Source organism: Phyllobates terribilis, unplaced genomic scaffold (assembly GCF_046119375.1).
Source record: "Phyllobates terribilis strain yellow unplaced genomic scaffold, ASM4611937v1 Scaffold_1__5_contigs__length_1240528914, whole genome shotgun sequence".
In the NCBI taxonomy this organism is placed as follows: Eukaryota; Metazoa; Chordata; class Amphibia; order Anura; family Dendrobatidae; genus Phyllobates; species Phyllobates terribilis.
In genome coordinates this window covers 839,055,510-839,082,336 of record NW_027362761.1, presented here as the reverse complement: position 1 = coordinate 839,082,336, position 26,827 = coordinate 839,055,510, and the positions used below count along the sequence as shown (strand labels likewise).

General features: G+C 43.2%; 1 protein-coding gene across 2 annotated transcripts in view; it reads right to left on the bottom strand.

The window, feature by feature from the left end:
- Positions 1 to 26,827, bottom strand: part of GRID2 (glutamate ionotropic receptor delta type subunit 2) — a 1,987,749-nt gene that overhangs the window by 1,097,467 nt on the left and 863,455 nt on the right. For both annotated transcript variants that reach the window (XM_073638161.1, XM_073638172.1), the window contains exon 4: positions 17,925 to 18,130. In XM_073638161.1, the coding sequence (XP_073494262.1) occupies positions 17,925 to 18,130 (206 nt within the window). The remainder of the gene's footprint in view (positions 1 to 17,924; positions 18,131 to 26,827) is intronic.

Genomic DNA, 26,827 nt, shown 5'->3' with positions numbered 1-26,827 from the left:
TGGAGTGTGGATCAGGACCCGACACCTGCATGCATTACACCACATTGCCGTGGGACAGGGCGACCAATATGCCCCTGAGATGGCAACAAAAGTCCCTGTCCCTGGCTGGAGTGGGGGGAGGGAACACTGAGGAAGGGGAACCCTGTAGTGCAGGAGCAGGGAGGAAGCAGTTCCTGGGTGCATTGAGAAGGGAGTATAAAAGGTGGGCACCATCTTAGTTCAGTGCAGAGAAGTCTGAGCAGAAGTGGCAGGGAGCAGGGGCTCTGCATGAGCTCTGCTCCGGAGGCGGGCCTAGTAACAGAGGCCCAGGACTGGAAGATGGAGAAGGAAGGAAGAGGAGCGGAGAAGGCTCCAGGAACGAGGAACGAAGGGATCCCAGGGGTGCGGACGGGCGAGTCGCCACCGCACGCCCAAATCCACCTGCATGGAGGGGTCAGGCCAAAGGGGGAGACCGGTCCCCGAAACTAGTGGAGGCAGGAAACGACCCTCAGCTAGAAACCGGAGGCTGTGACATTTTATGTGGCGCAGCCCCTCGCTACACCCGCTAGGAGGGCAGCACATAGGGTCAGGGAAACTGGCGCCAAGTTTGCCAAGAGGAGGCCCGAGGCAGCCGGACAGAAGGGTTGGTAAGAAAGGCCAGACAAAGGACACACAAAGGGGGTCCTGTGAAGCGCTCCAAAGTTATCTGGGAGTTGTCTGAGCCCCTCACCTGGTGAGCACAGTACGACCTGGGCAGCCGTTACCTACAGACGTGGTCTGGATTATAAGAACTGTGAGTAAAGGCCCTGGACTGCATCACTGACTCTGTGTCGTTACTGCTGCTGCCCTGCACCATCACCCCCATCCTCCGCATACACCGCCCTGAGGCTATACTCCTCCCGTGGGGAGTTATGCTATGCTCTGCTGCACCCACAACACCAGCCTCAGCGGTCTGCCCTGCAGCGGCGGTTCACTCTGACCGCAATCCACGGGTGGCGTAGTCGGACATTTAAACATCAAAACCACATAAATAGTTCCGCCACTGGTTTGACCACCCTGAGCCACGGAACCGGGTCGCCGCCACGAAGACTACAACCACCAGCATCCACCAAAAAGGGTCCGGCTCCGGGTGTCCCAAGGCCCAGGGGGTGCATCAGAACATTTTCATCACCTTTCACAATCACCAATGGGACAAGGCAGGGACGTCCTTTGTCCCCTCTCTTATACATCCTAGTGACGGAGCACCTGCTCTCATCAATTCGCCATAACCCCAATATTAGGTGATATTAGGTTGATGATGTACTAGTATATATCACTCAATCACATATATCCATCCCTGCTGTTATGGCTGAAATAGATCACTTTGTTACATGGTCAAATTTTAAAATCAATGCAGCGAAGTCTGAGGCCCTCGATGTCTACCTCCCCAAATCCATATAGGATTCCATCCAGTCCAACTTTCCCTTTGCCTGGCCCTCACAGGGTATCAAATACTTAGGAATTCCTATTCATAGAGACCTCTCCCATCTATGTTATCTTAATTTTGGGCCCTTTATTGAACAACTCCATACAGACCACGGTTGGCAAGTTAGAACTGTAAGATTCACTACGTGAACCACTGGTGTTTTGTGGAAAAGCACATGTTCACTGTGTTCCAAATTATTATGCAAAAAGTGTTTAGGAGTGATAAGGGAAGAATTTGTTTGTTTGTCAGTTAAACTCATTGATGGTGATGTGTGTCAGGGCTCTTTATATCACTGTAAGCAATTGCAGACACCTGTGCTAATTAGTTTGGCAGGTGTGTCCAATGAAAGGCAAGACTACTTAAGAAGGCTGTCTCACATTATTAAGCAGCCTACATTTTCTGCCAAAATGGGAAAGAAAAAGGATGTGTCGGCTGCTGAGAAGCAACAAATTGTGGAGTGTTTAGGTCAAGGCATGACTACAATCAACATTGTGCGATGATCAGGATGAAGTGTCTTGGCAATCAAAAAGTATGTAGCTGATTCACAGTACACACGTGTGCGTGCTGATAAGGGCAAATTGAGGACTCTTTCCTACAGGCAATTACGTCAGGTTAAAAGAGCAGCGGCAAAAAAGCCTTGTCATAGCAGCAGACAAGATTTTGAAGCTGCTGGTGCCTCCAACTTCCCCCGAACAACAAGATGCAGGGTCCTTCAGAGGTTTGCAGCTGTGCATATGCCATCCTGTCGACCTCCTCTATCCACTTCACACAAGCAGAAACGGCTCCAGTGGGCCAAACATTACATGAAGACTGATTTCAAAACTGTTTTGTTCACGGATGAGTGCCGTGCAGCGCTCGATGGTCCAGATGGATGGAGTGGAGGATGGCTGGTTGATGGACACCCCACGCAAACACGGCTACAGCGCCAACAAGGAGGAGGTGGAGTAATGTTTTGGGCTGGAATCATGGGGAGAGAGATTGTCGGCCCCTTTAGGATCCCTGAAGGCGCTAAAGATCAACTCCATAATGTATGTGGATTTTCTCAAACAGCACTTCCTGCCATGGTTCAAGAAGAAGAACCATGTATTTCACAGCAAGATCATTTTTTTGCATGATAATGCACCATCTCATGCTGCACATAAAACATCTGCATCTCTGGCTGATATGGGCATAAAAGGGGACAAACTTATGGTGTGAACCCCATGCTCCCCTGACCTCTACCCCATTCAGAACCTCTGGAGCATCATCAAAAGGAGTGTCTATGATGGCGGGAGGCAGTTCACATCTAAGCAACAGCTCTGGGAGGGTATTCTGTCCTCATGCAAAACAATTGAAGCAGAAACCATCCAAAACCTGACAAATTCAATGGACGAGAGAGTTCAGAAGCTCCTTTCGAACCAGGGGTACTATGTGAAAATGTAACATCACCTAGAATAAAGTTTTGAGTTGAAAACTGTTTGATTTCAGTTTCTAATAACCTGCTAATGCTTATAATTTCAAAAATGACCATTTTTTTGGTCTTTATTAAAATGAAAAGGTTGATCGAAAAGTTTGGGGGATCTAAGAGTGTGGCAACCCAGTAGTCATGATTACTTCGAATTCTTACAATATGAGGGTCATGTTGCAGGTAGTGCAGCAAGCAGGCACTTATGTGTCTTGCGCATCTCGGAGCCCCAAAATTATTTTCCGGGCTAGATGCAGCTAAAAATTATTATTAATTTTAAATCTGGTGGAGCTTAGTATAGATGGGCTAATAGGATCAGTGCTGCACACTGCTACAAAGCCCAAATTATTTTCCAGTCAAGATACAGAAAAACATGATTAGTAATTTGAAAGCTTAAAACGGTTGGTAGGGTGATTTTAACCAATCATCAAGCTTTTACTCTCCCCAGGATGACACAGGGGTAGAAAAGTCGTTTCGGATCCATGATTTGTTCATCTTTATGAACGTGAGTCTGTCTACATTATCAGTGGAGAGCCGCGTGCGCTTATCTGTCAGCACACCACCAGCAGCGCGGAACACACAGACAGAACGCTGGCTGCGGGGCATGACAAGATCTCCAAGGCGTAAGTGGCTAGCTCCGGCCATTTATCCAGATTGGAAGCCCAAAAAGAGCAAGGGTCCAGTGACACAGTCATGGCTTCAATGTTTACTTGGAGATACTCCTGTACCATCGTCTCTAGGCGTTGACTATGTGTCAGACTTCTTGTCTCCTGTGGCCTTGCAAAGGATGGGCTAAAAAAGTGGTGAAATGATTCCGCAAAATTGATGTTACAAGCAGATACTGTGGTTCTGTTACGGTTTGAGTGCTGAACACTTGACGGTCCCACGGTTGGCAAGTTGGAACTGTGAGATTCACTACGTGCACCACTGGTGTTTTGTGGAAAAGCACATGTAAGATTCTGCAACAGTCTCTGCTGATACTCCTGCATGCGTGCATCCCTTTCTATGGCAGGAATAATTTGTGCAAATTTACTTTTGTACCAGGGATCTAACAGTGTGGCAACCCAGTAGTCAGGATTATTTCTAATTCTCACAATTCAAGGGTCATGTTGCAGGTAGTGCAGCAAGAAGGCACTCATGTGTGTTGCGCATCCAGGAGCACCAAGTCCCTGTTGTGTTGGTGGCGAGGTAACAATCATGCTTCCTTCCTCTGTCCTCTCCCCCCGACCTCGCACAACAGAAATGTGATCAAGGTCTCCCTCATCTGATGAGTCTTCCATCAGTTCGTCCTCCACTTATTCCTGGGCTCCTGCACCTTCCTCACTATTTTGGCTGCTACCATGCGCCCTGGTAAAACCATCTCCCCCACCCTCACATGCCTGACGCCTTGGTGCTGCCGACCGTCTGGACCTTGCAGATGTTAGCCCTTCCGCATACAACTCCTCCTCCTCTACTTCCTCCACCTCCTCTTGTGCCACCACCTGACTCCGAATTCTGTTTAACATGTGCTCCAGCATGTAAATCACCGGAATAGTCATGCTGATAATGGCATCGTCAGCACTAAACATCTTCTTCGCCATTTCAAAACTGTGCAGAAGGGTGCATAGGTCCCTGATCTGAGACCACTCCTCCAGCGTGATTTGCCCCACCTCCGGATCTCGTTGGCCCAGGCTATACGTCAGAACGTATTGCACCAGGGCTTGTCGGTGCTGCCACAGTCGCTGCAACATGTGCAGAGTTGAATTCCACCGGGTAGGCACATCGCATTTTAGCCGGTGAAGTGGCAGGCCCAACGACTTCTGTAGAGATGTAAGTCGCTGAGCTGCGGGATGCGAACGGCGGAAGTGAGCACACAGCGTCCGTGCCCTCTGCAGAAGGCCATCTAGTCTGGGATAGTGGGCTAAAAATTGCTGGACAACCAGGTTCAACACGTGAGCCATACAAGGCACGTGTGTGACATTGCCCCGGCGAAGGGCCGCACCCAGGTTTGCAGCATTGTCGCACACGGCCTTCCCTGGTTTCAGGTCCAGGGGAGACAACCATTCATGAAATTGGTTCTCCAGAGCTGACCACAACTCCTCAGCTGTGTGACTCACATTTCCCAGACATTTCAAAGTAAAAACCGCCTGATGACGTTGAGCCCTACTGCCAGCATAGTAAGGAGGTGTGCAGGATCCCTTCTGCGCAGTTAGAAAGCTTGTGGCATGACCAGACAGGCTTTGGGTGCAGGTGGAAGACCGAGAGGAGGTTGAGAAGGCAGAAGCAGTGGAGGAACTTTGACATAAAGAGGATTGACGCACAACTCGTGGGGACGGCAAGACTTGGACAGCAGCCCCTTGTCCTGCTGTCACCATAGTTACCCAGTGCCCAGTCAGCGACATGTAACGCCCCTGTCCATGCCTACTCGTCCAAGTGTCTGTGGTGAAATGCACCCTGTCACACACAGAGTTTCTCAAAGAAGCGGTGATGTTGTGTGCGACATGCTGGTGGTGCGCAGGCACACCTTTCTTTGAGAAGTAGTGCCGACTGGGCATCTGGTACTGGGGCACTGCGACGGACATAAGGTCTCGAAAATCCTCTGTGTCCACCAGGCGGAAAGGCAGCATTTCTGTAGCCAAGAGCTTGCAGATGGTGAAATTCAACCTCTTAGCTTTCTCATGGCTAGGAGGAAATGGTCTTTTACTTGTCCACATCTGAGTGACCGAGGGCTGGCTATCGTGCTTAGACGGGGTTGATAAGGGTGTCCCCGGCAAACTGCCTGTCTGTGAGGAAGATGCAGGCGGACATGTTAGGTTTCCTTGATCCAAAGGTGGTGCTATCGATGTCGGACAGCGCTCAACACCAGCTGGTGTTACCACCTCCAAAGAAAATGATGACCTGCCAATCACGCTGGCTGTTGCGGGTAAAGAGGTGGCAGGTCTGCGCCCCAAAACAGGTGTGACTGCTGTCCCCCCAGTCACAGAGGATGAAGAGGCCGCGGATGCACAAGATATGGCAGACGGTGGTTGGCCCGGCCGGCTAGGCCGCATTGTAGCACACTGAGCTTCCCACTGCAACTTATGCTTCATGTCCATGTGCCTGTTCATGCATGAAGTACTCAAACTATGTATTTTTTGGCCTCTACTTAGCTTTTGCTGACAAATGTTACAGATAACACGAGTTGGGTCATCTTTATCGATCTGAAAAAATGCCCAGGCTATGCAAGGCTTAGCACCCATGCGACCTGAAGAGCCACCACGACTTGTGGTGAGAGGCAGAGTTGTGTTTGAGGATGCAGTTGTTGACGTGCTTCCAGTACTACGTCTCTGTCCAGGAAGGCGCAACCTGACCTCGTCGTCACTAGCATCTTCCTCCACCTCCTCTGCTGACCTCATCTCTTGGCTGACTGTGGGTTGACAGTAAGTGGGATCTCCAACCTCATCATCATCACCCTGTGCGTTATCACACCCGTCGTCCTCAGAGCCAACCTGTTCCTGCCCTGACAAAAAACTAAAGTTGTCGCTCCAATCAGGTATTTGAGTCTCATCATCGTCTTCCTCATTGTCTCCACCAACAGGAGTTACAGTTTGGGAATGAGGGTCTACATTATGGTCAGAACCTTCTGCGTCTGGTCCTGGATCCGATTCATAAAGATTCTGGGCATCAGTGCAGATCATTTCCTCGTCTGGATTCACAGAAGCGCTGGAGTCGACCTCTGATTCCCAGGCTATAGTATGAGTAAACAGCTCTGCAGCATCAACCATCTGTTCTACCTCATACTCAGACGGGCAGCTGGAGATTTGGGAGCTGTGAGGAAGCAAGTGCGATTGGGGTGACACCTTTGAGGACTGGAGTATTTGTGATGTTGAAGTTGATGGGGAGGAGAGCCCACTTAAAGGAGCACTTGATATCCGTTGAAGCACCTGCTGTTTTTGTGCCTCATCTGGAATTTGTAGCGATTGGCGTGGCCGTAAGAAAGGGATCTTATCACATTGTCCGCTAAAAGAAGTAGACATTTTAGTTTGGCTGGAAGATGGTCTTTCTTCTGCAGATGTTACTGTTGCTTTAACACCTACCCCACGGACACAACCTTTTTTCCCCTTCCCAACACGCCTATTCCCCTTTCCACCAGCAGCAGGCCTTTTTCCACTCATTTTGGTGGTTAGCTAATTCACAACTCTGGAGTTGTTTGCACAAAAAAACAATGGATGGGAACCGAGCAGAGCTGAGTGGCCAAACTGTGGTATTAGGCCAAAACTATTGGTTGGGTTAGATGCAGAAAAGAATTATATTCAATTTGCAACCTGATGGAGGTCAGTATAGATGGACTAATAGAGAAAGTCCCACACACAGCTAGAAGCCCAAATATTTTTTCAGAGGTAGATGCAGAAAAAAAATATATTCAGTTTGCAACCTGATGGAGGTCAGTATAGATGGACTAATAGAGAAAGTCCCACACACTGCTAGAAGGCCAAATATTTTTTCAGAGCTAGATGCAGACAAAAAATTATTTTTAATTTGCAACCTGATGGAGGTCAGTATAGATGGACTAATAGAGAAAGTCCCACACACTGCTAGAAGGCCAAATATTTTTTTCAGAGCTGGATGCAGATAAAAATTATTTTTAATTGCAACCTGATGGAGGTCAGTATAGATGGACTAATAGAGAAAGTCCCACACACTGCTAGAAGGCCAAATATTTTTTCAGAGCTAGATGCAGAAAAAAATTATATTCAGTTTGCAACCTGATGGAGGTCAGTATAGATGGACTAATAGAACAAGTCCCACACACAGCTAGAAGCCCAAATATTTTTTCAGAGGTAGATGCAGAAAAAAATTATATTCAATTTGCAACCTGATGGAGGTCAGTATAGATGGACTATTAGAATGATGCTATGCCCAAAAGATTTTACTTCACTAGGTGCAGTAAAAAAATTGGTATTCTATACACAGGTGGTATATCTTGCAACACAGATAGGCTACTCCACTGACTAACACACTCTGCAATAGGCCAAAAAGGATTACCTTTGCTAGATTCAGCCAAATGCTGAGAAAAAAACTTGCACAGCACTGGCACAGACCTGCCTGGCAAAAACTGATAGGAACTGATGTAACCTAGTCCTGAAAAGGACTGCAATTACAATTAGTCTTTACTCCCACAATCTATCTATTTAAGAGCACAGACCTGCCTGATAAAAGTCATAGGAAATGCTGTAACCTAGTCCTTAAAAGGACTGCAATCACAACTATTCCCTACTCCCAAGCTATCTGTAGATTTGTGCGAAAATTGGCTTGAAATTAACAAGGTATAGCGCACACAGCAACAGCGATGCCGTCTAACACGTAGCTGCAGCAGTGAGTAAATGGTGGCGACGGGGAAAATGGCTTGGTCTTATAGGGCAAGGACATGTGACATACACTGCCAATGACACATGCCCTTGCTTGTTTGAAAAAAGCACTTCGCTCCGTGTGTGCGCTGCTGATAGGCGCTGCTGACAGATTGCACCTCCCCACTGTAAATGCGGGAAAGAGAAAAAAAAATGGAGATCTTCATTATTCCTGCAGAGATCCATCCCCTGCCCCTCCCCCCACCCCGCTGTACACTCAAACTGCGTATTAACATTAATTTTCATCATTACTGAGAAAAAATCCAGTTATGATTTTGGTGCACAAACAGTTATCGAACATAACCTCGAACAGCCGAATTTTTCTCAAATCGTTCGTGTTCGCCGAACGGCTCGAACACCGCCCAAAACAGCTCGAATTTGAGATTGGCGAACAGTTCGAGTAGAACAACGCTCATCTCTATATGCTACGTATTCTAACGCTGATGCAGTTAAAAGTGGGTGACAGGAGAAGCTACAGATAATAAGGTTTTTATGGAGTACCGGAGGTGAAAACGTAGGAATGTAAAATGTTGATGGCAGAAATAGACCAAATGGTCCCTTCACTCTGTCTCTACATTATTTCCTTTTTTATTTTTATCTTGGGATAGATATATGTTTATTTGAAGCATGTAGAAACTCACTTACTCTAGATTTTAAAACACATTTACTGCAATTTTGTTCCAAATATCCACTACATTACTTCTGATTGTTCACCCAATGATTTCCAAATTGTTTACTTTTCTTGGGTTTAGATTCTTATTTAAGCAATTTCCTCCTTAATGTTTTTTTTTAACTTTTGTCATATTTAAAAGAATAGAATTTGATCATGATCCCCATTCAATTCCTTCATCTGGCTAAAAAAATAAAGTCAATTACTTCTATTTGACATAGTGTAGAAGAAACTTAACTAATGGTGAATGTATAGTCAAAGAACAGGACCTTATGTGGTTACGTTCATAATGTTTATTGTCATAGCTGGATGGATACTGTCTCTGTAACTGTATGAAATAAACTAATTGCTGTGAACGATTGAGGTCTTTAAGTTGATTTTAAGACATTGACGGTAAAAAGAAAAAGCTGTATTTGCAGTAAATTGAAAACATAATCAATATTTTGATTGAACCGGACGGTGCAATTGTAGAATGTGGTCTAAAATTCTAGCTAAAGCATGATTAGTCTTAAAATTGTTCTCCTGTCACAAAATATTGATGATCTGTCCTGAGGATAGATTATCAATATTGGATAAGTGGGGGTCTGGCACCTAGTACCCCCACTGGTCAGCTGTTATTAACTCTTGATGTGTACTGCAAATCTTCTCTTATTCTTTTGAAGTGCATTGAAGCTTTCTTCAATATTTACTTATGGACGTCAATGGTGCAAATAACAGCTAATCTGTGGAGGTCCCAGGTGTTAGACCTCCGCTGGTCTGATCTTAATGACCCTTTCTAAGAAGTTATTATTGGATAACCCCTTTATGTTTTAATACTGCCACCAGCAAAAAGTAGAATTTATTGGATATAGAACTAGCTAGCTCACCGAGTAACTTAGTAGCTAGCAAGAAATATGTTTTACGGTTATTTAACTAGTTAGAAATTTTGAAAGAAATAAAATAAGTTATAAGGATAAACCCTATCTCTTAGTGTGTTGTATTTATTGGTAGCAAGACAATACAGTATGGTATCATTGTTGGGAAAAGGCAAAGAAATAGGGCTGTAATAATCAAGTAAATGCTACATGATGTCCCATCTAGGGAGCCGCAAGGCATTCTATCTCCCTAGAATTGGTATGCTGAGAATACTTACCATAAAATACTCTAATGATCCATAAGCACCCTGTCCAACAAATGTCAAAATATATAGCAGAGAGCATGAGGAGAGCTGTAGTGAGCAGATAACACATAATACATTGCATTGCTCTTGGGCAATACTGTCCAGAAAATGAGGCATTAGATAAAGTTGGCAGCTTAGCCAACATTTTTCAGAATGGATGATGTTTTACTCTAACAGCTGTTCATCTATAAATTGCATAGCATGACCCTATACAAATCATAATCCAATATTTTGTTTGCCTACAATTTGTAGGTTTAGATTTTACATTTTCATCAGTATATTCTCAAAAAGTCTCAGCAATAATTCATCAGTCTTATCAGGTGATCTTGCCAAGGGCACATAAACAGAGGGTGTTGAAATGGCACCACAGACTTCAGTAGGATTTTTGAGCACTGTATGGTGATATTTACATTGTGTAACTGCACATAAATAAAAAGGATAATATAAGTAAGATCAATACAATAGGACAACCCAGAAACTCACTCATAGTCTAAAAGAAATAAACACAGAATGGCCACAATAAAATATAATTGATTATATCACATGAAAATGGCACCTGTTAAGTGACAGCAAATATTAGATAGCAAGTAAACAGTTCTAGAAGTCGGCATGTTGGAAGCAAAATAAATAAGCAACTGTCAATATCTGAGTGACTCTGACAAGGGTGCACTTGTACTGTGTATATTAGTAGATTAAAAAAAGGTAATGAGGGAAGGTCTAAGAAATGAATATTAGCAAAACATGGACAGGATCTTGGGCTCCCAATTCTCCTTGATGAACATGGGGCGCAAAGAATAGCTCGTCTGATCTCACAGAAGTCCTAATGCAACACAAATTGGTGAATAAGTTAAGGTTTGCTATTATAAAAGGTGTCAGAACACACAGTGTATATCTACAAATAGGTTCTATAATTGCAGAGATTGCAAAGTTTGCAATGGCCAATCAAAGACATCCCAATATGCTCGATGGAAGACAAGTCCAATGATGCTGCAAGCCATGGTAGCACATTTAGGCCATGTAGGCTGTTCACAGTAGAAGGAGCAGCCAAGTTTTATCATGTTAAAAAATGGCTCCTTGGAGACTTTGGAGAAATGTCCGTACTACTGGTTTCACTGTTAAACCATTCTGTACTGCAAGTGAAATTGGAGTTCACATACCTAGATGAAGGAATCAGTGTCTACACAAGCCAGCTTTTGCATGAAATTAGGCTGCGAGCCAGATGTCCAGTTTTAGGTGTTCCATTGACCTCATGTCATTGCTCTCAAACACTAACATGGTGCAAAGCAAGATGCTGGACACCGCAATGAAGGTTGGAGGTCTATTACCTTTAGCGACGAGTCCAGCTTTTGTCTTGGACATAATGATAGCTGGAAGTTGGTCTAGAGACCAGGTGGACAATGACATGAGGAGGCCTTTATGAGGGAGTGAAACACCAAGCGTGTTCAGTAGGATTCTGGTGTGGAGTGGCATAAAGTACAATAGCAAGACCCCTCTAGACTTCAATTTTAGGTGCATTAGAAATAATAATAATAATAATAATAGCTTTTATTTCTACAGTGCCAACATATTCTCCAGCACTTTACATTACAGAGGTACTTGTACAGACAATAAAGACATGACAGAGTAAATACATAATTTTTAACAGAAAGCAAGAGAAGTGAGGTCCCTGCTAGCAAGTTATTAATCTTTGAGGAAATAGGGGAAACATGAAAGGTAAATGGTAAAATGTGCTTGTATTGTATGGTCCAGCCATCAATATACTAAATAGGGTATTCAAATAATACTGTGTGAACCAGTTATCAGCCATTATCTGTATAACTACAGATAAAAAGTGCTATTAAGTGCATAAAGGGTGTGTAGACAGATACTATGAGGGACCATATTTGGAAGGAAATTTTGAAAGGGCAAAACTGGAATACCAGTGAGGTGAGATGATAGGTTAGTCTTAAGAAGTGCATTTTTAGGGCACACTTAAAACGATTGGTATTGGGAATTAATCAAATTATCCTGGGTAGTGCATTCCAGAGAAGTGGCACAGCTTGCAAGAAGTCTTGGAGATGAGATTGAGAAGTTCAGATTATTGGGGATGTTCATGTTTGCTCATTAGCGGAACAGAAGGCATGGATAGAGTGATAGACAGAGATGAGGCAGGAGATGTAGGGTGGGGCAGATTTGTAGAGAGCTTTGTGGGTAAGAGTCATAATATTATATTGGACTCTGTAGTGGATGGGCAGCCACTGCAAAGACTGGCACAGGGTAGAGGCATCGTTGTAGTGGTTGGAGAGGAATATGATCCTGGCTGCTGCATTCAGGACAGATTGGAGAGGGGAAAGTTTAATAAGAGGGAGACCAATTAGTACAGAGTTACAGAAGTCCAGACAAGAATGAATAAGAACAACAATGAGTTTTACAGAGTCAAAGCTAAGAAAAGGTCGAATTGTAGAGATGTTTTTGAGGCGTAGGTGACATAAGCGAGTGAGTGATTGTATGTGGGGAGTGAAGGAAAGATCTAAGTCAAATATAACCCCAAGACAGTGGGCGTGTTGCAAGGGAGTAATAGTAGAACCACACACTGAAATGGCAATATTGGGTTTGGAAAGGTTAGTAGAGGGAGTTCAGTTTTTAATAGCTTCAGTTTGAGATAAAGGTAGGATATGATGTTAGAGACAGCAGAAAGACAAGCACTAGTATTTTGTAATGCAGGGATGATATCAGGAGATGATGTGTACAATTGGGTGTCATCAGCATATAGATGGTACTGAAAACCAAATCTGCTGATGGTTTGTGCAATAGGGGCAGTATATTGGGAGAAGAGAAGGACATAGAACTGAACCCTGAGGAGTACTGACGGTAAGGGGAAGAGGAGAGGAAGAGGTGCCAGAAAAAGATACCGTGAAGGAGAGGTCAGAGAGGTAGGAGGAGAACCATGAGAGAGCAGTGTCTTTGAGCCCGATAGAGCAGAGTATAATGAGGAGGAGCTGGTGATCCACAGTGTCAAATGCTGCAGAGAGATCCAGAAGAATCGGCAAGGAGTAGTGACCGTTAGATTTAGCTGTTAATAGATCATTAGAGAATTTAGTAAGGGCAGTTTCTGTAGAGTGTAAAGAGCAGAAACAGGAATGTAAATGGTCAAGAAAAGCATTGTCTGGTAGATAGCGGACTATATAGGAGTGGACCAAACATTCCTGAAGTTTAGAAATGAAGGGGAGATTAAAGACAGACCTCTAGTTAGCACCATAGTTCTAGGCAAGGGATTGTTTTTAAGTAATGGGTGTATACTGGCATGTTTGAAAGAACCAGAGGTGCTGCCATTTCTCCAAAGTGTCCCAGGAAATGTTTTTCAACACAATGACATGCTATATGATGCTTATGCTATTGTGAATAATCTGAATGTCCTAAACATGCTAACATGGCCTGCATCATCTATTTACCTAGCTCCCATCAAGCACATCTAGGAAGTCATTGGTCAGCAATTGCAAAGGGAGCTGCCAGCAGCTGATCTTGATGATTTGTGTCCCCAAGTACATGCATTGTGGCAGAACCTTCCACAGTCACCATTACCCTAATTCAAAATCCAAAGAAATCCTAGGCACTAGAAAAATTCTCATAGGTATAAAAAATAACTTTTATTCTATCTTTAAAAACATATGGAAGTAGTTGCAATTGAGGTAGATGAAGCAAGGAAGATGGATTTTGAAGCTGATTTGGACCTTGTGTGGGGGGTCAATTCGAGCCTGCACAGATTGGCCTTTGGTGCGTGAGAAACATCCACTGGACTCAGTAACCATTACCCTAACTGATAGCATGACAAGGTGTGTAAGTTATTGTATTTCTGCGTGTCGTGCTAATACATGACACAGCATAAATCAAGATATTTTTGCTTCCATTTTCACCATTTACATGTCATTAACACGTCTATCGATCTAGTGATTTCCATAATTCCATGACATTTCCTTCTTGGTGTTGCAATTTCAGGGTTGAGGAATATATACAGTACAGACCAAAAGTTTGGACACACCTTCTCATTTAAAGATTTTTCTGTATTTTCATGACTTTGAAAATTGTACATTCACACTGAAGGCATTAAAACTATGAGTTAACACATGTGGAATTATATACTTAACAAAAAAGTGTGAAACAACTGAAAATATGTCTTATATTCTAGGTTCTTCAAAGTAGCCACCTTTTGCTTTGATGACTGCTTTGCACACTCTTGGCATTCTCTTGATGAGCTTCAAGAAGTAGTCACCGGAAATGGTTTTCACTTCACAAGTGTGCCCTGTCAGGTTTAATAAGTGGGATTTCTTGCCTTATAAATGGGGTTGGGACCATCAGTTGAGTTGTGCAGAAGTCTGGTGGATACACAGCTGATAGTTCTACTGAATAGACTGTTAGAATTTGTATTATGGCAAGAAAAAAGCAGCTATGTAAAGAAAAACGAGTGGCCATCATTACTTTAATAAATGAAGGCCAGTCAGTGCGAAAAATTGGGAAAACTTTGAAAGTGTCCCCAAGTGCAGTTGCAAAAACCATCAAGTGCTACAAAGAAACTGGCTCACATGAGGACCGCCCCAGGAATGGAAGACCAAGAGTCACCTCTGCTTCTGAGGATAAGTTTATCCGAGTCACCAGCCTCAAAAACCGCAGGTTAACAGCAGCTAAGATTAGAGACCAGGTCAATGCCACACAGAGTTCTAGCAGCAGACACATCTCTACAACAACTGTTAAGAGGAAACTTTGTGCAGCAGGCCTTCATGATAAAATAGTTGCTAGGAAACCACTGCTAAGGACAGGCAACAAGCAGAAGAGACTTGTTTTGGCTAAAGAGCAAAAGTAATGGACATTAGACCAGTGGAAATCTGTGTTTTGGTCTGATGAGTCTAAATTTGATGTCTTTGGTACCAATGACCCTGCCTTTGTGCGACACAGAAAAGCATGAACGGATGGACTCGACATGCCTGGTTCCCACCGTGAAGCATGGAGGAGGAGGTGTGATGGTGAGGGGGTGCTTTGCTGGTGACACTGTTGGGCATTTATTCAAAATTGAAGGCATACTGAACCAGCATGGCTACCACAGCATCTTGCTGCGGCATGCTATAACATCCGGCTTGCGTTTAGTTGGACCGTCATTTCTTTTTCAACAGGACAATGACCCCAAACACACCTCCAGGCTTTGTAAGGGCTATTTGACCAAGAAGGAGAGTGATGGGGTGCTACGCCAGATGACCTGGCCTCCACAGTCACCAGATCTGAACCCAATCGAGATGATTTGGGGTGAGCAGGACCGCAGAGTGAAGGCAAAAGGGCTAACAAGTGCTAAGCATCTCTGGGAACTCCTTTAAGATTGTTGGAAGACCATTTCCGGTGACTACCTCTTGAAGCACATCAAGAGAATGCCAAGAGTGTGCAAAGCAGTCATCAAAGCAAAAGGTGGCTACTTTGATGAACCTAGAATATAAGACATATTTTCAGTTGTTTCACACTTTTTTGTTAAGTATATAATTCCACATGTGTTAATTCATAGTTTTGATGCCTTCAGTGTGAATGTACAATTTTCATAGTCATGAAAATACAGAAAAATCTTTAAATGAGAAGGTGTGTCCAAACTTTTGGTCTCTACTGTACATATATATATACATAAAGTATATATATATACAGTACAGACCAAAAGTTTGGACACACCTTCTCATTTAAAGATTTGTCTGTATTTTCATGACTATGAAAATTGTACATTCACACTGAAGGCATCAAAACTATGAATTAACACATGTGGAATTATATACTTAACAAAAAAGTGTGAAACAACTGAAAATATGTCTTATATTCAAGGTTCTTCAAAGTAGCCACCTTTTGCTTTGATGACTGCTTTGCACACTCTTGGCATTCTCTTGATGAGCTTCAAGAGGTAGTCACCGGAAATGGTTTTCACTTCACAGGTGTTCCCTGTCAGGTTTAGTAAGTGAGATTTCTTGCCTTATAAATGGGATTGGGACCATCAGTTGTGTTGTGCAGAAGTCAGGTGGTTACACAGCTGATAGTCCTACTGAATAGACTGTTAGAATTTGTATTATGGCAAGAAAAAAGCAGCTAAGTAAAGAAAAACAAGTGGCCATCATTACTTTAAGAAATGAAGGTCAGTCAGTGTGAAAAATTGGGCAAACTTTGAAAGTGTCCCCAAGTGCAGTTGCAAAAACCATCAAGCGCTACAAAGAAACTGGCTCACATGAGGACTTCCCCAGGAAATTAAGACCAAGAGACACCTCTGTTTCTGAGGATAAGTTTATCCGAGTCACCAGCCTCAGAAATCACAGGTTAACAGCAGCTCAGATTAGAGACCAGGTCAATGCCACACAGAGTTCTAGCAGCAGATACATCTCTACAACAACTGCTAAGAGGCAGCAGGCCTTCATGGTAAAATAGCTGCTAGGAAACCACTGCTAAGGACAGGCAACAAGCAGAAGAGACTTGTTTGGGCTAAAGAACACTAGGAATGGACATTAGACAAGTGGAAATCTGTGCTTTGGTCTGATGAGTCCAAATTTGAGATCTTTGGTTCCAACCACCGTGTCTGTGTGAGACGCAGAAAAGGTGAACGGATGGACTCTACATGCCTGGTTCCCACCGTGAAGCATGGAGGAGGAGGTGTTATGGTGTGGGGGTGCTTTGCTGGTGACACTGTTGGGGATTTATTCAAAATTGGAGGCATACTGAACCAGCATGGCTACCACAGCATCTTGCAGCGGCATGCTATTCCATCCTGTTTGCGTTTAGTTGGACCATCATTTATTTTTCAACAGGACAATGACCACAAACACACCTCCAGGCTGTGTAAGGGCTATTTGACCATGAAGGAGAGTGATGGGGTGCTACGCCAGATGACCTGGCCTCCACAGTCACCAGACCTGAACCCAATCGAGATGATTTGGGGTGAGCTGGACCGCAGAGGGAAGGCAAAAGGGCCAACAAGTGCTAAGCATCTCTGGGAACTCCTCCAAGATTGTTGGAAGACCATTTCCGGTGACTACCTCTTGAAGCTCATCAAGAGAATGCCAAGAGTGTGCAAAGCAGTCATCAAAGCAAAAGGTGGCTACTTTGAAGAACCTAGAATATAAGACATATTTTCAGTTGTTTCACACTTTTTTGGTAAGTATATAATTCCACATGTGTTAATTCATAGTTTCGGTGCCTTCAGTGTGAATGTACAATTTTCAAAGTCATGAAAATACAGAAAAATCTTTAAATGAGAAGGTGTGTCCAAACTTTTGGTCTGTACTGTATATATATATAAAATCAGAAAAAGTCAATTTCTATCCTTGAGCCTTCAACAATGTCCTTGAATCGACCTCATAGGCTGCAGTAGAGTCTCGATGAGTCTATTGTAATCATTCTTATTAATGACTTTGAATGCAAAATCCATTACCGATTTTTTTCTTCTTAAGAATGCAGAAATGAAATCATCTGCTTCTGATAATCTAATTTCAAAGTGCTTTAATCCTTCTTATTTTGTGCAAATTACCTAATGTAAATTGCATCATCTATAGACTCCATTGCTTGGGATGTCTACTTGAAAGATGGTACAATGAATAAACAACAAGTTTATCATTAGTGGAAGTCAACACATTACCGTAAATGTATGTCTTTTTCAGAACCTCACATTGTACTTTTATATATCTATGTCATAAAGCCTCTTCTGGTTAGACTAAGTGCACAATTAGGAGCATGTTTCTTTCTGTATACACATTTGTTCATAACTGCCTTGTTAGCTGCAGCGCTAGGAGTGCAAATTGAAACACCGATGAAAGTTACAAGCCACAATAAAACAGTATAGGGATATTTCTTACCTCAGTAATGAAGGATTTGGCTGTTGTTGGACTCATAACAAGAATAGCTCTTCTTAGTGTGTCCCTGTAGCGATTTAGCTCTTCAATACGCATAGTAGCAAAGAGTCCCGTGATCATCTTATTAATGTTGTTTTCCACCTTCTGCAAAGCTACGTCCATTCCCTGCTGAGATACTCTATCCAAAAACTCTTGTATTCCACGGATATCTAGGAACATCAAAAGTCCATCAAAATGCTAATCAGTTAACAGAAACACATCCATTAAATGCCTAGCCTGGTTTAGAAGTCGTTTGCTCAGTATCATGAAATGGAAGGTTAAGCTTCACATATGTTAAACTGTATTATACCACTGTTCCAAAGTGGACACAGATTGCATTTGTTATAAATTTCGACAGTTGCCTTCACTTGGTGACACTAACATGAATGAAAATAGAAAAGACACAAATAAAAAAGCTAATTTACTAAACCTATTTATGCCATTTATCAATTTATTATAGTAATTGCCTATTTCTTCATAAAATTCATGTGGCTAGTTTTATGGATTTTTTATATACACCACTTGCATTCTGGTATGACAGGCTTTGTTGTTACTTTAACCCCTTAATAACATCTGACGTACTAATACGCGTCTGTGCCCTGGGACTTAAGAGCCAGACCCGCATTAGTACGTCATGGTGATCGCGCACGCACACAGGCTGTGCGGGCGTGATCGTCGCCGGGTGTCAGCTGATTGTCCCAGCTGACACCCGGTACTATGTGCAGGGAGCAGTCCTGCACCGCTCCCAGCACATTAACCCCCGCGATGCTGCGATCGAAGTCGATCGAAGTCGATCACGGCATTGCGGGGGCAAGGGGAGGTGATCGGCGATACTCATCTCCTCTTCCGGCTTCCAGCGTAGTCTGCAAAGGCTTCCCGGGTGTTGCCATGATGACCCGATGTCGTCATGACAACATCCGGGTCACCATAGAGCAGGAAGATTGCTTGGGCATGCGCAGTGCATCTCCAAGCAATCTTCACACTGTGCACTTCTGACAGCCTTCATGGCATAGGGATGGTGCTTCATTCCAGTGCCATGCAGGCGATCAGAAAAAAAAAAGTGAAAGTCCCAGAGTGGGACAAAGTAATAAAGTGTATAAACTGTGTGAAAGTGGAAAAAAAAAAAAATGTGCAAAAATATTATAAAAAAATTAAAACATAATACACCAAAAATAAAAATATAATGTACCCATCAATAAATATTATTATAAAAAAAAAAAAAACAATAAAAGTACACATATTTGATATCGCCGCGTCCGGAACAACCTGACCTATAAAACTGTCCCACTAGTTAACCCCTTCAGTGAACACGGTAAAAAAAAAAAAAAAAACGAAGCAAAAAACAATGCTTTATCACCATACCGCCAAACAAAAAGTGGAATAACACGCGATCAAAAAGACGCATATAAATAAAAATGATACCGCTGAAAACATCATCTCGTCCCGCAAAAAACAAGCCACGATACAGCTCCATCAGCCGAAAAATAAAAAAGTTATAGCTCTCAGAATAAAGCGATGCTAAAAAATATTTTTTTCTATAAAATAGCTTTTATTGTGTATAAGCGCCAAAACATAGAAAAATGATACAAATGTGGTACCGCTGTAAACGTACTGACCCGAAGAATAAAGCTACCTCATCAATTTTACCACACGCGGAACAGAATAAAAAAAAAAAAAAACAATTCCTGAATTGTTGGTTTTTGTTTATTCTGCCTCCCAAAAATCGGAATATAAAGCGATCAAAAAATGTCACGTGCCTGAAAATGGCACCAATAACAACGTCAAGTCATCCCGCAAAAAACGAGCCGTCACATGACTGTCTGCCAAAATCTGGAAAAATTGTAGCTCTCAAAATATGGCGATGCAAAAAATAGATTTTACAAAAAATGCGTCTTTTAGTGTGTGACAGCTGTAAGTCATCAAAACCCCATATGATTCTGGCATTGCTGTAATCACACCAACCCGAAGAATAAAGTCGTCTAATCACTTATACCGCACAAGGAACGGCGTCAAAAATAAACTCTTGGGTTTGGGCTGGGTTTGGGGCTAGGGTTGTGCTGGGGCTAGGGTTGTGCTGGGGCTAGGGTTGTGCTGGGGCTAGGGTTGTGCTAGGGCTAGGGTTGTGCTAGGGCTAGGGTTGTGCTAGGGCTAGGGTTGTGCTAGGGTTAGGGCTGGGGTTGGGATTTTTTTCAAAAGTAAGAAAAAAAGATGACGATATGGCGACTAGTGTTGAGAGCAAGTGCTCGCTACTTGAGTTTGCATCGGGTGCTCTGGTATGCATTGAGTATCGTGGGTATTTGAGTGACATGCTCGAGTCTCTGCCCCATATGCTTCGCGGCCAAAAAACTTTACGGGGATTGCCTGCCATGCACGAGCGATCCCCGCATGGTTTTTTTTGGGTGTCTAATAACCGTGAAACATGCGGAGCAGGGACTCGAGCATGTCACTCGAGCACACGCTGTACATGGTGCATACCTGAGTACCCGATGCAAACTCAAGTAGTGAGCACTTGCGCTCAAGAATAATGACAACTTATTCAATATGATGACCTAATGTAAACAAATTCTGTGCCGTACCTCTGGGTTCAAAATGTTCACTATACACCTTAATAAAATCCCTGAGGGGTATAGTTTCCAAAATGGGGACACTTGTGGGGGAGCTCCACTGTTTAGGCACATCAAGGGCTCTCCAAACGCGACATGGTGTCCGCTAACAAATTGAATGGAAAATCGGCTCAAATTGTTAGCGGACGCCATGTTGCGTTTGGAGAGCCACTGTGTGCCCAAACATTGGAGCTCCCCCACAAGTGACCCCATTTTGGAAACTAGACCCCCCATGGCACCTATCTAGATGCATAGTGAGCATTTGGAACCCCTAGATGCTTCACAAATTGATTCGTAAAAATGAAAAAGTGAAAAAAAAAACACTTTTTCATTTTTATCAATCAATTTGTGAAGCACCTGGGGTTCCAAGTGCACACTATGAATCTAGATAGGTGCCTTGGGGGGTCTAGTTTCCAAAATGGGGTCACTTGTGGGGGAGCTCCAATATTTGGGCACACAGGGACTCTCCAAATGCAACATGATATCCGCTAACAAATTGTCGGCTCAATTTGTTAGCGGATATCATGTTGCATTTGGAGAGTCCCTGTGTGCCCAAACATTGGAGCTCCCCCACAAGTGACCCCATTTTGGAAACTAGACCCCCCAAGGCACCTATCTAGATGCATAGTGAGCACTTGGAACCCCAGGTGTGTCACAAATTGATTCATAAAAATGAAAAAGTGTTTTTTTTTTCACTTTTTCATATTTACGAATCAATTTGTGAAGCACCTGGGGTTCCAAGTGCTCACTATGCATCTAGAAAGGTGCCTTGGGGGGTCTAGCTTCCAAAATGGGGTCACTTGTGGGGGAGCTCCAAAGTTTGGGCACAGAGGGGCTCTACAAACGCAATGTGGTGTCCGCTAATAATTTGAGCCGATTTTCCATTCAATTTGTTAGCGGATACCATGTTGCATTTAGAGAGTCCCTGTGTGCCCAAACATTGGAGCTCCCCCACAAGTGACCCCATTTTGGAAACTAGACCCCCTAAGGCACCTATCTAGATGCATAGTGAGCACTTGGAACCCCCAGTTGCTTCACAAATTGATTCGTAAAAATAAAAAAGTGAAAAAAAAAACACTTTTTCATTTTTATGAATCAATTTGTGAAGCACCTGGGGTTCCAAGTGCTCAATATGAATCTAGATAGGTGCCTTGGGGGGTCTAGTTTCCAAAATGGGGTCACTTTTTGGGGAGCTCCAATGTTTGGGCACACAGGGACTCTCCAAATGCAACATGATATCCGCTAACAAATTGTCGGCTCAATTTGTTAGCGGAAATCATGTTGCATTTGGAGAGTCCCTGTGTGCCCAAACATTGGAGCTCCCCCACAAGTGACCCCATTTTGGAAACTAGACCCCCCAAGGCACCTATCTAGATTCATAGTGAGCACTTGGAACCCCAGGTGCTTCACAAATTGATTCATAAAAATGAAAAAGTGTTTTTTTTTTCACTTTTTCATTTTTACAAATCAATTTGTGAAGCACCTGGGGGTTCCAAGTGCTCACTATGCATCTAGAAAGGTGCCTTGGCGGGTCTAGTTTCCAAAATGGGGTCACTTGTGGGGGAGCTTCAAAGTTTGGGCACAGAGGGGCTCTCCAAACGCAATATGGTGTCCGCTAACAATTTGAGCCGATTTTCCATTCAATTTGTTAGCGGATACCATGTTGCATTTAGAGAGTCCCTGTGTGCCCAAACATTGGAGCTCCCCCACAAGTGACCCCATTTTGGAAACTAGACCCCCCAATGCACCTATCTGGATGCATAGTGAGCACTTGGAACCCCCAGGTGCTTCACAAATTGATTAGTAAAAATGAAAAAGTGAAAAAAAAAACACTTTTTCATTTTTATGAATCAATTTGTGAAGCACCTGGAGTTCCAAGTGCTCACTATGAATCTAGATAGGTGCCTTGGGGGGTCTAGTTTCCAAAATGGGGTCACTTGTGGGGGAGCTCCAATGTTTGGGCACACAGGGACTCTCCAAATGCAACATGATATCCGCTAACAAATTGTCGGCTCAATTTGTTAGCGGAAATCATGTTGCATTTGGAGAGTCCCTGTGTGTCCAAACATTGGAGCTCCCCCACAAGTGACCCCATTTTGGAAACTAGACCCCCCAAGGCACCTATCTAGATGCATAGTGAGCACTTGGAACCCCTAGGTGGTTCAAAAATTGATTCGTAAAAATGAAAAAGTGAAAAAAAAAACAATTTTTCATTTTTACAAATCAATTTGTGAAGCACCTAGGGCTTCCAAGTGCTCATTATGCAACTAGATAGGTGCCTTGGGCGGTCTAGTTTCCAAAATGGGGTCACTTGTGGGGGAGCTCAAAAGTTTGGGCACAGAGGGGCTCTCCAAACGCAATGTGGTGTCCGCTAACAATTTGAGCCGATTTTCCATTCAATTTGATAGCGGATACCATGTTGCATTTAGAGAGTCCCTGTGTGCCCAAACATTGGAGCTCCCCCACAAGTGACCCCATTTTGGAAACTAGACCCCCCAAGGCACCTATCTAGTTGCATAGTGAGCACTTGGAACCCCTAGGTGCTTCACAAATTGATTCGTAAAAATGAAAAAGTGTTTTTTTTTTCACTTTTTCATTTTATGAATCAATTTGTGAAGCACCTGGGGGTTCCAAGTGCTCACTATGCATCTAGATAGGTGCCTTGGGGGGTCTAGTTTCCAAAATGGGGTCACTTGTGGGGGAGCTCCAATGTTTGGGCACACAGCGGCTCTCCAAACGCAACATGGTGTCGCTAACAATTTGAGCCAATTTTGCGTTAAATTTGTTAGCGGACACCATGTTGCATTTAGAGAGCCGCTGTGTGCCCAAATATTGGAGCTCCCCAACAAGTGACCCTATTTTGGAAACTAGACCACCCAAGGCACCTATCTAGATGCATAGTGAGCACTTGGAACCCTCAGGTGCTTCACAAATTGATTCATAAAAATGAAAAAGTGTTTTTTTTTTTCACTTTTTCATTGTTACGAATCAATTTGTGAAACACCTGGGGGTTCCAAGTGCTCACTATGCATCTAGATAGGTGCCTTGGGGGGTCTAGTTTCCAAAATGGGGTCACTTGTGGGGGAGCTCCAATGTTTGGGCACACAGGGACTCTCTAAATGCAACATGGTGTCCTCTAGGAAATTTAACGGAAAATCGGCTCAAATTGTTAGCGACACCATGTTGCGTTTGGAGAGCCGCTGTGTGCCCAAACATTGAAGCTCCCCCACAAGTGACCCCATTTTGGAAACTAGACCCCCCAAGGCACCGATCTAGATGCATTGTGAGCACTTGGAACCCTCAGGTGCTTCACAAATTGATTCATAAATATGAAAAAGTGTTTTTTTTTTTCACTTTTTCATTGTTACAAATCAATTTGTGAAGCACCTGGGAGTTCCAAGTGCTCACTATTCATCTAGAAAGGTGCCTTGGGGGGTCTAGTTTCCAAAATGGGGTCACTTGTGGGGGAGCTCCAAATTTTGGGCACACATGGGCTCTCCAAACACAACATGGCGTCCGCTAATTATTCAAGCAAATTTTACAATCAAAAAGTCAAATGGCGCTCCTTCCCTTCCGAGCCCTGCCGTGCGCCCAAACAGTGTTTTTTCCCCAAATATTGGGTATCTCCGTACCCAGGGGAAATTGCACAACAAATTTTGGGGTCCATTTTTTCTTGTTACCCCTGTGAAAATAAAAAAATTGGGTATAAAGTAACATTTTTGTGAAAAAAGTTAAATGTTCATTTTTTTCTTCCACATTCAAAAAATTCCTGTGAAGCACCTGAAGGGTTAATAAAGTTCTTGAATGTGGTTTTGAGCACCTTGAGGGGAGCAGTTTTTAGAATGGTGTCACTTTTGGGTATTTTCTGTCATAAAGACCTCTCAAAGTGACTTCAAATGTGATGTGGTCCCTAAAAAAATGGTTTTGTAAATTTTGTTGGAAAAATGAGAAATCGCTGGTCAACTTTTAACCCTTATAGCTCCCTAACTCAAAAAAATTTTGGTTCCAAAATTGTCCTGATGTAAAGTAGACATGTGGGAAATGTTATTTATTAACTCGTTTGTGTGACATATCACTCTGATTTCAGGGCTTAAAAATTCAAATTTTGAAAATTGCAAAATTTTCAAAATTTTCGCCAAATTTCCATTTTTTTCACAAATAAACGCAAGTGATATCGAAGAAATTTTTCCACAATTATGAAGTACAATATGTCACGAAAAAAAAGTCTCAGAATCAGGGGGATCCGTTGAAGCGTTCCAGAGTAATTACCTCATAAAATGACAGTGGTCAGAATTGTAAAAATTGGCCCGGTCATTAACGTGCAAACCACCCGCGGGGCTTAAGGGGTTAAAGAGAAATTGGCCATAAATTAATTTAAGTGTCTAGGTAATCTTCTAAGTATGGAGACAAGGCACTGATGTCTACACGATCAAAATTTCCATTATTAGATTCTTTCATTAATCATAAAAACTTTGGCTACGGCTGGCTTTACATATTAGATATAAGTTTGCAGAACTTTCTTTCCTCTAACTACGAACATTCACAACCCACAAATTCACATATGCGTTACACATGGCCAAAATTCTCTAAATGGATAGGAGAATAAGTTTCTGTTAGACACTTCCAGCAGCAGTTTTATCTCTCCTAATTGAAAAATATAAATTATTTTGAAATCTAACTGCATTACCTCTTCTGACATCAGCTGCCAAGGCAGAGATGGGAGATCGAAATAAATATTTGATCGATCAGGTTTAATGGAAATTAACATAATGTGTATGAGCAGCTCAGGGGTGTATCTGGGGGGGGAGTGAGCGATGCCGGGTGCAGCCGGCAGGGAGGATCCATCCAGAGGTCAAAAATGTTTAACTGGCGGCTGCAGCGTGCTGTCTCCAAGGGATCAATTGTATTCCTATCTTTCAGGCACAAGTGCAATTGAAGCCCTGACCACTGGCCAGTTCAGCTGATCACTCTGCTTATTTTACTCTCCAGCACAGCGTAGGCACGATGAACGTAGGTCAGGTCAGCACTCCCCTGCAGCTGAAGAGACTGAAGATTCATTGTTGGGGGAAGAGACATGATAGGGAGCGTGGATGGAATAGGATTTTTGTGGACACAATATGAGGAGTGGGAGGGATTGATGCTGAGAGCACAGTATGAGGAGTGGATGGGGATTGGTGCTGCAGACAAAGTATAAGGAGTGGACAAGATTGGTGCAGCGTGCACAGTAGAGATGAGCGGTGTTCGACTCGAACTGTTCGCCAATCTCAAATTCGAGCTGTTTTGGGCGGTGTTTGAGCCGTTCGGAGAACACGAACGATTTGAAAAAAATTTGGCTGTTCGAGGTTATGTTCGATAACTGTTCGTGCACCAAAATCATAACTGGATTTTTTCTCAGTAATGCTGAAAATTAATGTTAATACGCAGTTTGAGTGTACAGTGGGGCAGGGGGAGGGGCAGGGGATGGAACTCTGCAGAAATAATGAAGATCTCCATTTTTTTTTCTCTTCCCAGCATTTACAGTGGGGCGGTGCAATCTGTCAGCCTATCAGCAGTGCACACACGGAGCGAACTGCTTTTTTTCACACAAGCAAGGGCATGTGTCATTGGCAGTGTATGTCACATGTCCTTGCCCTATAAGACCAAGCCATTTTCCCCGTCGCCACCATTTTCTCACTGCTGCAGCTGCGTGTTAGAAGGCACCGCTGTTCGTGTGTGCGCTATACTTTGTTAATTTTAAGCCAATTTTCGCGCAAATCTTCTTGGGAGTAGGGAACAGTTATGATTGCAGTCCTTTTAAGGACTAGGTTACATCATTTCCTACGACTTTTATCAGGCAGGTCTGTGCTCTTAAATAGATAGGTTGGGAGTAAAGACTAATTGTAATTGCAGTCCTTTTCAGGGCTAGGTTACATCAGTTCCTATCACTTTTTGCCAGGCAGGTCTGTGCCAGTGCTGTGCAAGATTTTTTCACAGCATTTGGCTAAATCTAGCAAAGCAAATCCTTTTTGGCCTATTGCAGAGTGTGTTAGTCAGTGGAGTAGCCTATCTGTGTTGCAAGCTAAACGACCTGTGTATAGAATACAAATTTTTTTACTGCACCTAGTGAAGTAAAACCTTTTGGGCATAGCATCATTCTATTAGTCCATCTATACTAACCTACACAAGGTTGCAAATTCAATATAATTTTTTCGGCATCGAGCTCTGAAAAAATATTTAGGCTTCTAGCAGTGTGTGGGACTTGTTCTATTAGTCCATCTATACTAA